The sequence below is a fragment of the Chelmon rostratus genome, chromosome 13 (genome assembly GCF_017976325.1).
Source record: "Chelmon rostratus isolate fCheRos1 chromosome 13, fCheRos1.pri, whole genome shotgun sequence".
In the NCBI taxonomy this organism is placed as follows: domain Eukaryota; kingdom Metazoa; phylum Chordata; class Actinopteri; order Chaetodontiformes; family Chaetodontidae; genus Chelmon; species Chelmon rostratus.
In genome coordinates this window covers 22,883,982-22,896,734 of record NC_055670.1, presented here as the reverse complement: position 1 = coordinate 22,896,734, position 12,753 = coordinate 22,883,982, and the positions used below count along the sequence as shown (strand labels likewise).

Genomic DNA, 12,753 nt, shown 5'->3' with positions numbered 1-12,753 from the left:
ACAGAGGCTCAGTGTCCTCCGTCAGAGTCGATGGAAGAGACATCTGAATCTGAAATTCGTGCATGGGAACTTGCACGTCAGTTCCACTCTGATGAACTGAATGTGTTGCACATTGTCGCTGAATTGCTCACTATCCCTTCAAATCAAACCACAACGTGAGTGAGTTGTGATTTATGTGAGTGAGTTTCAATAAATCACGCCGCCACCAGGTCGAGGCAGCTTCGGAGCAGTTGATGCAGTTAGGGAGCCACCTGCTGGATGAGTTGAAGCATTGCAGCTGAACTGTAGTTGAACCTTTTCACTTTAAGACCTGGACCGATTGAATTGAATTGGATCTATTGTTTTGTGTCCAGAGCGGAGCTACATGTCCGTCCTTCTTGGAAAATGTTGCAGCTGTGTTTGTGTTTATTAGCATTGGTTTGTATTTTAGTGGTTGACAAGTTCACCCTGATTTTAAAAAATCACAAAAGAAAAATATTTATATATGCAATTATTTAATATCAATATCATTCATGGTAACATCAATATTTAGATTGATTACAAATAACTGCAATCTATGTGGTGATTATTTTCTAATTAAGATTTTATTTTAAGCATTAAGCATTATTCAAATATACGCAAATATTCCCTTCATTGTTGATAATTTCCATGCTGTGAATGCATGTTGTTTTTTAAATAAAGTTATTTCTTGAGGTTCACGATTTATTCTTGACCTTGTATAAAGCAGACGAGAAGGTCTATTTAGTGGCTGCTCTGGAGCTTTTAATCATATCATGTGATTTTGATCAGCAGATGAAGATTAGAATATGTATTAATGATCGTTAATCACCCATACACATATTTAAATGCATAAAAGTCCTTGACAAACTCCACCTGCTGATGAAGATCATGTGATATGACTGAAGGCTCCAGAAGGACAACTAAGTGGATCTTTTGGAATGGATTTTTTTTTTATTTTTTAAATCAAAGTCAGCTCTTGTCTCTTTCATATGAGACAAAGCAATTATCAGTATATTGATTTGTTAGTAATGAAGCACTGCAGTTGATTTGGTCATGCTTCTCTGTTATGCTATTAATACTGACCAGATCAGTATGGATGTGTATTTCAAACAGAGATTTTTAGCTGTGTTTTGAGCATATGTAAGTTGTGAAGCATCAACATTGTGAAATATATTGAAAACTGAACTGTGTATCTCCCACCCGCAGCCCCTCTGACAGCCACCAGGAGGCAGCAGAGTCCTTTGTTTCTAATGGAGCACCTTCATTCATCTGTTCAGCTACATCTGCTGCTGACTTCTAGTCTCCATGTCCAAAGTTTTCAGCACAAAACTCAAACCTGAGCCTGTGCACACTGTACTGTCCCATTTGTCGGGCTTTTTGTAATATTTACAAGCCAATTTGCTTTGTTTTTGGTAGCTGCAGCTTGAATCAAGGGAAACAGCTGTTTCAACCAAACAAAGTCAGACTAATACTCACAGACACAAAAAAGCAGAGAGAAAGTAAACAAACAGAAGTTGTGTTTTGTCAGGTCGAATCAAACAAATGACACAGAGTACACAGAACGGCTCCATGGGAACTCTCACTCAGGATTTACTCTGCTGTTCTGCAGTGTTGTTGGGAATCTCCCACGTCAGGAAAGCCTTAGCAGCTGGATGAAGGTGGGGCTTTACCCACAGAAACCCAGCACTGGCAGGGATTTTAGCTGGGGATGTGTGGGCTGAATGATGACACTCCTGCATGAGTCAAATGATGGATAGTGTTGACTGAGAGTCAATAATTACTAATGTTAATACTACACAGGTATTGCAGCAAGCGCACAGAGTACACAACAGAGTATTAGAGAGAGTATGTAGGCACATGAAAAACAAGCTTTGTTTTGAAGAGAGGCTTCGTCATCTAAGGTCAAGTCTGTTTACCGACTTTGTGGAACAGCTAACTACCTCTAACACCTGTCTAATGTCCATATACCTACAACTCACAAGCGATCTGTGCACCAGTGCACAATCAATCAATCAATATCGGAATCATAACTCAGTTAGGACTGAACACACACACTGTCCCAGTGAAGCTGGGATCTCTGATTTAAGGTGAGCAGGTGATCTGAATTATCTTAGAAATCATCTTAAAAAAGTTGCTCCTCACAATTTAACACAATTAAATTTTCTTGCATACTAATCATCATATTAAGAGTTTTTTTTTTTTGGTTATGGTGCAAACAGAAAGAGCTAGTTGCTATCCTGGCATGACTTTCCATAGTATAGATTAATCTAAGAACAAACAGAGCTAACTCAAACTTAAGGCAAACTCACTGTCACCATGGCGACATTATACCATACCTCCTGTTTGCATCACTCAAAGCATGATGGGAACCCTGGTGGGAGACTCTTGGAGTACAGAGACAGAGAGTTAGCATGTGTCTGTGCACACGAGTGACGGACTGTCGATGTCGGGACGCTGTATGTATGTATGCACACGTGTTGGCGCTCACGTGTTTGTGTGCATGAGAGGTGGAGAAAGAAAGAGACGGAGGGAGTGAGAGTGAGGGGGGAGGAAGAGGAAACTCTCCAGCTCTGCCCTATGATTGTGTTCAGTGCTGTAAGGGGGTCCAGCCCAGCCCTATGGGAGTACACGCTCATTCCAAGGGACCAGGGGAAGGAAATCACCCAGCCTCAGTCACACAGCCCCACCTCCATCGTTTTCCACCTCTGACGTTGCCTAGCAAGCCACAGACCCAGAGTCAGAGCAACTGGTGTTCCACGCTCCTCATCATCTCCTCATTTTGACCACCTCCCATCCCTGCCGTCCTCTCATTTGCTTCATGATTGATGCGAGCAGTTGTTTCACCCCCACTCCATTATTCATCCTTTCCATATAGCTCTTCTTCTCTGTCTGGCATCTCCTTTTCGCTCCTCATCCTCCATCCCTCCTCGTCCCTGCTCGGCCCTCTCCTCCCCCCGTCCTCCATCCCTCCACCAGGCACATTTCTGCTCTGTTTATTCTCCAAAGCTCCAACTTCCTAACAAGGTAAAGCCTAACCCGAGTTCTCTGGGCTCAGCGCTTTCACACCCAATATGGAAGTCCTGCTTCTTCCCATGTGGCCCGGGAGTGTTGTTTACTGGGGACTCACGTGCTGGGAACAGCTCTGGACATCGTCCTGATGGACACGCGCATGGCTTTTATGCTTATCGTGCAGAAAGCCAAGTATGTATGAGTTTCACAGTAATGAGAGCGTTCCATGTGACTTATGTCACATCTGGTATGTTAGATGTATTATGCGCAGGCCTCAGTGTACTTTCACGCTTGGGAAAAGTGCAAAAAAGGGAAAAAAAAACATAAATTTGCTGGAAAATATCGGAACTTTGCATTCAGGTCAAAGGCAGTTTTCTAAAAAACTCCAATTCTGTTAATTTTTTATGTTTATATCTCAGGTGAAAGTAGTGCCAGAACTGTTAATCTATTCACAATTTTGTTAATAAATAATCAGTTTGGTATTTATCAAGCAGAAATGCCAAAGTTCAGGATGCATTTTGGTGTTTTTTTCAGTTTTATATTATTATAAATGGGAAATATTAGAGTTTTGGATCAAAGTCTGACAAAACAAGCAGTTGAAGACGTCACAGAGGGCTGTTGGAAATTGTGATGGCCATTTTTCACTGTTTTGTGACAGTTTTAAGGCTAAATGATCAATCAGCTATTCAATTAATCAAAAGACAGATGGAGAAAATATGGAAAAACTAAGATGGAAAACAAGAGCTGCAGCCCTGATGGAAAGGTCATATGCTCCTCTGTGGGTTGAGAAAATGCTTCGCCGCCTTTGGATAATCAAGAGTTGATCAGAAACGCGAAATGCTAGCCTCATCCGGAGCGTAGCGTAGCGTGTGCCCTGTGACAGACCGTGTGGGTTCTGCTGTGTAGAAGGACTTTCGGTTTGACCCTGGGAACGCAGCTTCTGGGAGTCTTGGAAATGTGTATCCCGGTAGGATTTCACATTGCCACCCACATTTGAAGGTCTCTAATTAAGAAGTCAGAGTGACTTTCAAATGTTACCCCCCAAGTGCAAATATAGTCCTGCGTGTGCCTAAATAGAAACTAAGTGCACCATGATGTAATTACACATTCGGCTCTAAAAGGGAAGCTTCTCACTTTCTCTAGTTTCAGTACATACACACTCCCCGTCTACCAGCTGATTGAAGTAGAAGTTAATCCAGAACATGCGTGACATAAGTTATGGTGTCCTTATTATGACATTTAGCAGTGACATGTCAATCAAGTCAAACATGGCTGCATGAATGTTTCTCGACCCCGAGCTGCTCTGAACACTTGACCTTTGACCCTGAGGCATCAGGCTATTTAAGGTTTAATAAGAACCCTAAGTGTTGCAGAGCTATAAGTACATATTCATAAATACCACATTTATGAATTATAAAGGCTTGCTCAGACAGAATGGAAACTCAGCTCTTCTTCTTCAGTTCTTTAAATTGACTGCTCACATTCACCTCAGGCTCCGTCTGAACGTTCCCGGCTTTGAGAGGATGGGTTTATACTCACTGCACACTGGAACACGTGGTTTGAAGAACAAAGAGTTTGTGTGAGGAATACACTGTGTGATTTAGGAACACACATACATCAGAGAGACCGAGTGTTAAAGAAGAATACTTTACATCTGAGGCCAGAAAGCCTGCAGGGAGTAGAGGCCTCAGGAAGCATATAGCTGACGACATAACACGGTACAATATAGGCAGGATCTCCACTCTCGCGCTGTGTGAGGACTGGCCACCGCCCAAGTTCATATCAGTGACTTAACAGCTAATCATGATAGATATTACACTTGCTTTGAAAAATGTGGCTGGAGACAGGAAGAATAACTCATTACATAAGGTGTAGAGCGTTCCAGTAAAAGCATACAGTCTTCTCCTTTATTTGGAAAGCTTACGCCTCTGCACACTGAGCTGTGTTTTCATTCTCTGTCCTTCGAGGGGATCTGACAATTTATGAGCCGCTGGTCCAGGTGCGCTCCCCTTTTGACCCTTATTTGTAGACCCAGTGGGAGTCCAGCGAGGGGGCTCAGGGGTTGTAGGGAAGCTGCAAAAAGCGTGTTGAAATTCAATAGTACAGTGATGTCTTTTATCGGCTTTGTGCATGAGATTTCTATGAACTCCTTTCAATGCTGATTCCCAGATAACACGGCCTTCTGTGGAGACATAGACTTTATTTATTTCTTCTTCTTTAAAGTGGCTAGAAACAATATTTTTACATCAATAATGGATCACATAAGTACTTGTATATGAAAGGGGTCAGGTGTAGTGGCTTCCCTCAGTTCCACAAAGCTTTAGAGCATCTACAGTTTACAGCTTTACCATTTTGGTTCATCTCATCAGTGTCGTTTCCAGCTGAAGCAAACAGCTGTAAAAAAAAAAAAAAGCTCTGATGAAGCACCTGCCAGCACCAAACGGCCAAAGTTAGCACCTAGCTGGTGAACACAGTGAGCATTTTGCAGCTAAAGAGCATGATTTTTTTCTCAGAAGCCAGTGGAGTCCATAACAAAGCTAAAAGTGAGCAAGAATTGGACTTGGACATTCACCCGGTGGGCAGAAACATGACTCCAAATAAACGTTAATGTTGCTAAAAGATGATAATATGCATGAACAATGTTGTGTTTCCAGCTGGTTTCAGCTATTGAAGGTTTAGATCCTGTAAAGTGCACCTGATGCCGTGTGGTTGTTGTTTTAGTCGCACTAGCAGCAGCGTTGATTGAGGTTATCTGGTCAGAAGCTAATTTCGTCCTAAATGTTGTTTTATGACCAAATACCTGCAAATTTAAAGACACTCCCATCAACCTGTAGCTTAGTGCTAATTAGCAAGTGTTAGCATGCTAACAACCTAAACGAGCAGGGTCCACATATGACACATATACAGTGGTCCAATGGTGGGTTATTGCATATGTGTGAAAGTGAAAAGGATGAAATATAGGGATTGAAAGTTGTGCATTGGGGAAAATGACGTGCTGTAACTGAAAGGGACTCGATAAGCATCTGTCTTGAACATGTTGAGCTGTTTGAAAAGCTCTGTTCTGGTGTCACGAATAAGAAATGCTTCATCAGAGCAGTTTCAGTTTAGAGAGACCAACACGTTATCATCGATTTATATGTGATACGTCTAACTCAAAGCTCTGCTCCTGATCTGAATCTTAAGTTAAACAGACACATCCTTTAAAATGAGTCCTTATATAACAGATTAAGCTTTGATGGGGAGCCGGTGTTCAGAGAGCACAAAGCTAACACTGGGCAGTATTAGCCCGCTAGCAGCGCTTGATATTTGACTTTGACCGCAGGACAAACACGCTGTGGAATCTGAGCGAACCTCTTGCTTTTTCAAACCTCCTTGACAACCACTCAAAGTCATGATTCATGCCGGGCCGCAGTGTTTGGCTCTCTCCACGATGTTTGGGAGATTTTTATGAGCTGTGAAGTTAATTTCATTTTCTCTCTTTCTGTGTTCTCCAGTTTGCCGAATTGCTTGCCACAAGAAATGTGAAGTCAAGGTAAGAGTTCAACCATTTTTTTTTTTTTAAAGAAATCACACCCGAAGACACAAAGTTGGAAAAAGTTAGTATTTGCAGATTTCTTATGGTTTTATGCATCAGGTCTGAGTTGCCTTCCTCAAAAGAACACTGGAAAGGCTTCTCAATTATATCTGAGCTTATCGGGAGGACATATAATGCTTTAGGTGGAGTCAGCTACTCTTCTGTGCGTGTGTGTGTATATACATGCAGATGTTGGGGAAGGTGGAGTTTGGGGAGTTTATGTTCTGCAAAAAAAAATCTGAAGAATGTCTAAACAAGTCCTCTTTGTACCAGAATGTGTTTATGTTGGATAAACTCTTGCGTCTTGGAGATCGCCCTGCGTCTAAAAATAAAAGACCTCTGGATGGAGCCATCGCTTGATTCATCTTGTTTTGGAAAGTCGAAGAGGACGTAGAAGAAAATGAGAGGGAAAACAGATGAAGCTGAAGTTCCTGCAGGGTCGGTAGAGGTTGTATGTTTTGTGTGCGTAAAGGTACGGCACATAAACGCACACATGCACCGTACCTCTGCACACCTATGCATGCACACACCCTTCATCTGGTATCCGTTATTGAAAGGGGTGCTGCTTGCCAGCTTTGCCCAGTCCCTGTTTCACTCACAGGAAATGCCAGGGGTGCAGGGCAGACAGGCCACGCTAAGCACGAGGTGGGGCGTTGGCCAGCCGTGCGGGACGGGCCTCAAGTGGGAACTTATCAAACGAAATGTCCACAATGATAAGCCCAGCCCACGGCACCTTTCTCACATGTCTTTGCACTGCAATATTGCAACGTCTCCTCTTGAAAGTGAGGTATAATGCTCGAGTGATTAATGGGATTTCATAGCATTCACTTATTTTCTCGTGCTCAGATAATCTGCCTGTCTCATTTGTTTACATTATACTGAATGCGCTTGAATGAAGTTTAAGTATAATACAGAAATTAACTAAAATAAAGTAAATAACCAAGAGAAACTTGATGCAAAATTCATATTCTGTTCAAAACACTACCACCATCGTCTTCATCATCATGACTGCCAATTAAGATGAGAGTTTTTTGTATATTTTATGATTTCTATTTGAATATTTTGGCGCACAAACTGTATGTAATCCTACCTCTGGCTGTTTGAGCAGGTCTCAGTCCAGTATCATCCTGCAAACAGCAGTGTAGTGATAGTGTAGCTGTTAGATACATTATCATCCCGTATAATATCTCCATGATGCCGCTCTTGTCAGTACTTGACGGCTGTGCTTTTCAAAGCTGTTGTTTCCTCTTTATTTCTGTCACGTATGCTAACGGTAAAATCTAAAGAACTGGTGGCTCAACAGGCTGAGATGAGCCTTTAAGACAAGTTTGTGCCGTAGTGAACGCACGTACCAGCAAACGCATCACAGAAAGACCTAAGAGAGGTTTGGTGTAACAAAACAAATTCCTCCTGAGGCGAATACTGTCTTGTTACGTCCAGTGATTTCTAGTAATTATAGAGCTAATTAGTGATTTGTGTCCAGGTGTTCCAGTTGGGCTTTTGTGTCACAAGTTTGCACCGTCTGTGTAAAAGTGTGTCACCACCTGCAGGATTTGTGGGTAATTTATTTATGCATGAGGTCCCCAACAGGACTCCTGTGTGAATAGAGCTTATTGAGGACAAATATGTAGCCAAAACACAGCGTGCAAAATGTCTCCTGTCCTCTGTGTTCACCACAGCCAAATCAGTATTTTATGCAGCTGTCTTGAAGAACAAAGTATGATGTATGACGTCGTGTGATACATACGACGTCTGAATCTCAGGAAGTCGGAGGTCAGATTTGTGGGAGGGGACATTACAGGAGCCCAGAACACACTCCCAGTGTCTATATATACAGAACTGAAACTCCCATCTCCAAAAATCACAGCAGCATTTCCTTTTCTAAACATTTCAGCTAAAAATGTCATAGCTTTGGCAGGAAGCAATTTGCTAACAAGCCTGAGATGAAAAACAAGGGAGTGACCACGGTGGGGTCAAGCTCGATCGCTATCTGCGCTCAGTCAGGCCTGCGAGAAGGCCTGCTTCGTTTTCATGAATTATTTATTTAAAGTCAGTCAGATAAAGCTCGTTTCTGTGTGCTGTCAGTCACATGTGATCTTACATGTTAGGAATCTGAACTCCTGATAATAACTCTTCGCTGGGACAGTTATCCCAAGTACACGCTACAGTTATAAATCTGTGTCTGGCGAGAGGGCTAATATGTGGCCCATATTTAACCTGGCCACTGCAAACAAATGGTCAGACCTCTGTGTGCGTGTGTGTGTGTGTGTGTGTGTGTGTGTGTGCCCCCCTCGCCCCCATGTGTGCTTGCTCGCGACTGGCTGTGAAAAATGCTTTAAATCTTGTCAGTAAGATTTCACTCCTGGCCGATGACAGGCAGCAGCCACAGAGAGCGTGTTAGATCACCCTGGAAGTTGAGACGAGAGCGATTTCAAGGTCGATTTTACCAAATCCTCGTACATTTGTACTGAATACCCGACCCGTCACTTCGCTCCTTCACGTCTTCTTTTGCTCGACTTGATTTCTTTATAAGGAACACATTGTGAGGATGTGTGGGACTTTCCCACCGTGCTGCTGTGAGAGCATTAAGGAAAGGTTAAACCTCAGACTACTTAAACGCTCTGTCTGCTCACACTAATTCGAGTTTAAATCATAGGTAGAGTGCAGCAGGTCCTCACCCGGACCATGCACGGAGGTTATTACAACCCATATTTATCCATTGTTCGGTAGCGACCTCCAGTGGCTGTAGTAATTATGGTGGGAGCAAAGGAGGAAGTCAGGTGACGTGGTGTAAAGAGCAAGAAAGTCTGGAGGAAGGTGGGGTTGATGGATGAAACTGAAAGTCAACATTGACTTGTTTTAGCTTACAGTATGTACTTCAGTTAGAGCACACGTATAATAGCAACGTTTTTAACCCAAACAATGATAAACCTAAGCAAACTTCCAACCGTTTCACAGGGATAACCACGTGATAACGAAGGTCCGGTACCTCTGGCACCGGTTCTATGTTTTTATGTGTTGTTTAGGTAAGAGGACGTGCTTGGACAGTGTAAGAGCAGCTATAGTAGAAGCTCCCACCTGCAGTTCAATGACATAAATCTGCAGCACCTTCTTCCTGTTTTGTGCACTTAAAACAATTTTTCTCTGAGCTGGAAAGCACATCAGCAGATTTCCCTCCAAGTCTGACATACAGAATAAACATACTGTGCAAAATAATATGCTTCTCAGTTGTGGTCTGTGGTCTCAGTTGTTTATGGCAGCAACACTCACCCTTCGCCCTCTGAGCCCCAGGCTGTTTTACAGGCTTTTAGTTGAGTCCACCCTTATTATGTGCTTTTTAATTTTTTTTTTTAATTGATTTAAAATACAGACTGGCGCACAAATAGCTCCTGTGATACTTTTGACTGTGTTTGCAGACGTCTGTGAAGATTCTCATACGTCCAGGTCATGGCGCTTCACAAAGGCCGCTGGACTTGAGCTGAACCCAACAACAATATATCAGCCAATTTGTAGCACAACTGAATCATAATTAAACTTGTCAAAAACATAAAAGCAACAGTAAATATAAGTGAAATGATTTACGTCTTACTAAATTAGTATCAGTAACAACTACATTATAAACAGCAACACAAAAAAAAAATCACTTCAGTTGAGATAAGGGTCAAAAATATAAAAATCCAGCCAATTAAACTTCAAGGGTGAAATATAAACTACTGTATGTAATTAACTTGTGTGTGTGTGTGTGTGAAAGCTTGTATTTGACCAACCTGTCTTTATTTATTGATTTATTCATAATATCGGCCAACACCTACACTCTATTATCTGTCTGATAAGCTAAAAGCGGCTAACATATCAGCTCAGGCTCTAATGGGTTGGTAGCACTGAAAGTCAGGAATAAGCTGAGGCGCTGAGTACAGCCTATTGGATTTCACCGATCCTTCGTTGCCTGTCAGGCATGTTTTGAGACGGAAACTACCGTTCCACTGTTAATTAAGAAGGAGGCCTGAGAAAGCAGAGTGGAAGAACATGAACACACGCTCACTCCACACAATTGTGAAGCCTTTGTTTTCATTTTTCTGAGCTCCTGAAGTTCTCAGAATGCATGTTTTGAAAGTCTGGTGGAATCACGTGTTTCTTTGTGCAGGCTGGCCACCGCCGCATGTTTTTCTTGTTTCAGGTTGGTTATTTGTGACCCCTTTAGTTCCTTTCATTGAGCACAACATGCTTCAGTTAGAGATCTGCTGCTTGCAGCTTGCTGACGGATGCATCCTCATTCTTCTCTTCAGGTTTGCCAAGTGAAAAGCTGCAAAATGCTTTTACAGTAATGTAATGTAACATTCTTACTAACACTGGTTCTGATAATAGACTTTAATGAGGAAGTTGTACAGTAGATTATGTAAAAGAATATCAAATAATCATATCAATCATGTGTCTTCTGTAGTTGTGGACACACCTGTACATTTGTGGTCGGTTACCTAAACTTTCCTCTTACCTTTTCTTCCTGAAATTAAAGTCCAGACCGCTGAGTTTAAACAAGCAGCCGATCTGGCACCGTGAGCGTGTCGGTGGCAACCGCTCCCCGACATTTTTGACATTTTTTTAACGATCATCTGGAGATTAAAGTCCTCAGTGTGGCTGAGAATAAAATAGGCCGTCCATCTCTTTTTATTTATGGCCTGCAAGTCTTCGACACATCCAAACACCTGTATCCACACATGTGAGGTGCATTTTTGAGAGAGAGCATCAGGTTTGCAGCTGGCCATCCCCTCACCTGTTGAACACAGCTTTGATTTGTAGAAGGCTGGAGTAGCTGTCTGGTCACCAGGAGCCAGGTAGAGTCCGTCTGTTCAACTGGAAGATTTGGGTTAAAACCTGAGTCTCAGCGGAGAGACGTTCAGTCAAGTATGTGTGTTCTGTTCTGTTGTTCACTCTGACCTTTGACCTCTCTGTGGAGCTGCACCTGATGATTTCTTTAATTTAAGATTCATATGCTGATTAAGTTTGGATCATTTCTTGTTTACTCTGCAACCCAAACCGTTTTATATAACCCTAATGTCAGAAAATTGTATAAACTGCCCATCGTAATCTCCTGGAGCCAGAGAAGCCACATATCTGCTTGAGAAGCTGGAACCAGCTGGATGCTAGCAGTGTGGCTGTAGGGAAGGGATAGTCCATCTGTTGGTCCACCACTTTGGTCCAGGCTGAAATGTCTCCACGACGTGTTGCCAGATCACAACAACATTTTACGGTCCCCAGAGGATGGATCATAATGGTTCTTTGACTTTTCGGTTCACATTTGTGGCTTTGAGTGAAATGTCTCAACAACTGTTCCGTTAAGCTCTCCTCAGGATGGATTTCAGTAGCTTTTATGATCACTTTCCATCCAGCTTTTTATTGACCCAAAACTTCCCGTCATTTGTAACACCTGCTGAACAAGTGGCACTTCCATCAGTCTCAGCTGTAGACTCATGTCACTTGTTGTTGGTTAATTTTCTATTGATCTATTACTTAAATCATTTCAGCACTAACAGTATCCCTTTAAACGTTGGTTAACTGCTTAATAGTAGTGTCTGTGACTTAAGTTGAAGAGGAATTTCTCAGCATTGAACCCAGGAAGTCTTTCTATCCTCAAACTCCTTCATTCTGCCTTGTGAAGCAGCAGCTGTCAAGCTCATTTGGCACGATTAACCTCGTCCTCTGTTCCAGTGGCTTCCTTTAGATTCCACACGTTGCTCCAGGGCTGATTTATCACGCTGGCATTAATTGGAAGCTTTGGAAGCTGTGTCACTGCCTCAGAGCTGCAAAGCTTTTTCATTTCGAATAAACCTTGATTGTACAGTCGCGTCACTTTTTTTTGCTTATAACAGCAGAGTGCTCTAAATTGTTGTAACTGCTCAGAGTTCATGTAACTCCTCTTAGACCTGAAGACTTGATGACGTGCACAAACTCTTGCTAATGTTAAGATTGCCAATTGTTTGCACTTCCCACTTACTTGTTGTAGTTTTTAGTCATTCAGGGACTTAAATATACTGAGGGAGCCAACTTTCCCATATTTATTTCACGTGGGAGAGTGACATGAACTAGCCTTTAATAGAAAGACGCAGCACATTATTCTTTGACTGTAAGAACAGGAGGCATTACATAACCTCAAGTGGTGTTTCAAAGATGTC

General features: G+C 42.3%; 1 protein-coding gene across 4 annotated transcripts in view; it reads left to right on the top strand.

Annotated features, from left to right (window-relative positions):
* The window catches only part of tns1b (tensin 1b), a 146,989-nt gene that overhangs the window by 37,585 nt on the left and 96,651 nt on the right, over positions 1-12,753 (top strand). For all 4 annotated transcript variants that reach the window (XM_041951270.1, XM_041951268.1, XM_041951269.1 and 1 more), the window contains exon 3: positions 6,504-6,541. In XM_041951270.1, coding sequence (XP_041807204.1) covers positions 6,504-6,541 — 38 coding nt within the window. The remainder of the gene's footprint in view (positions 1-6,503; positions 6,542-12,753) is intronic.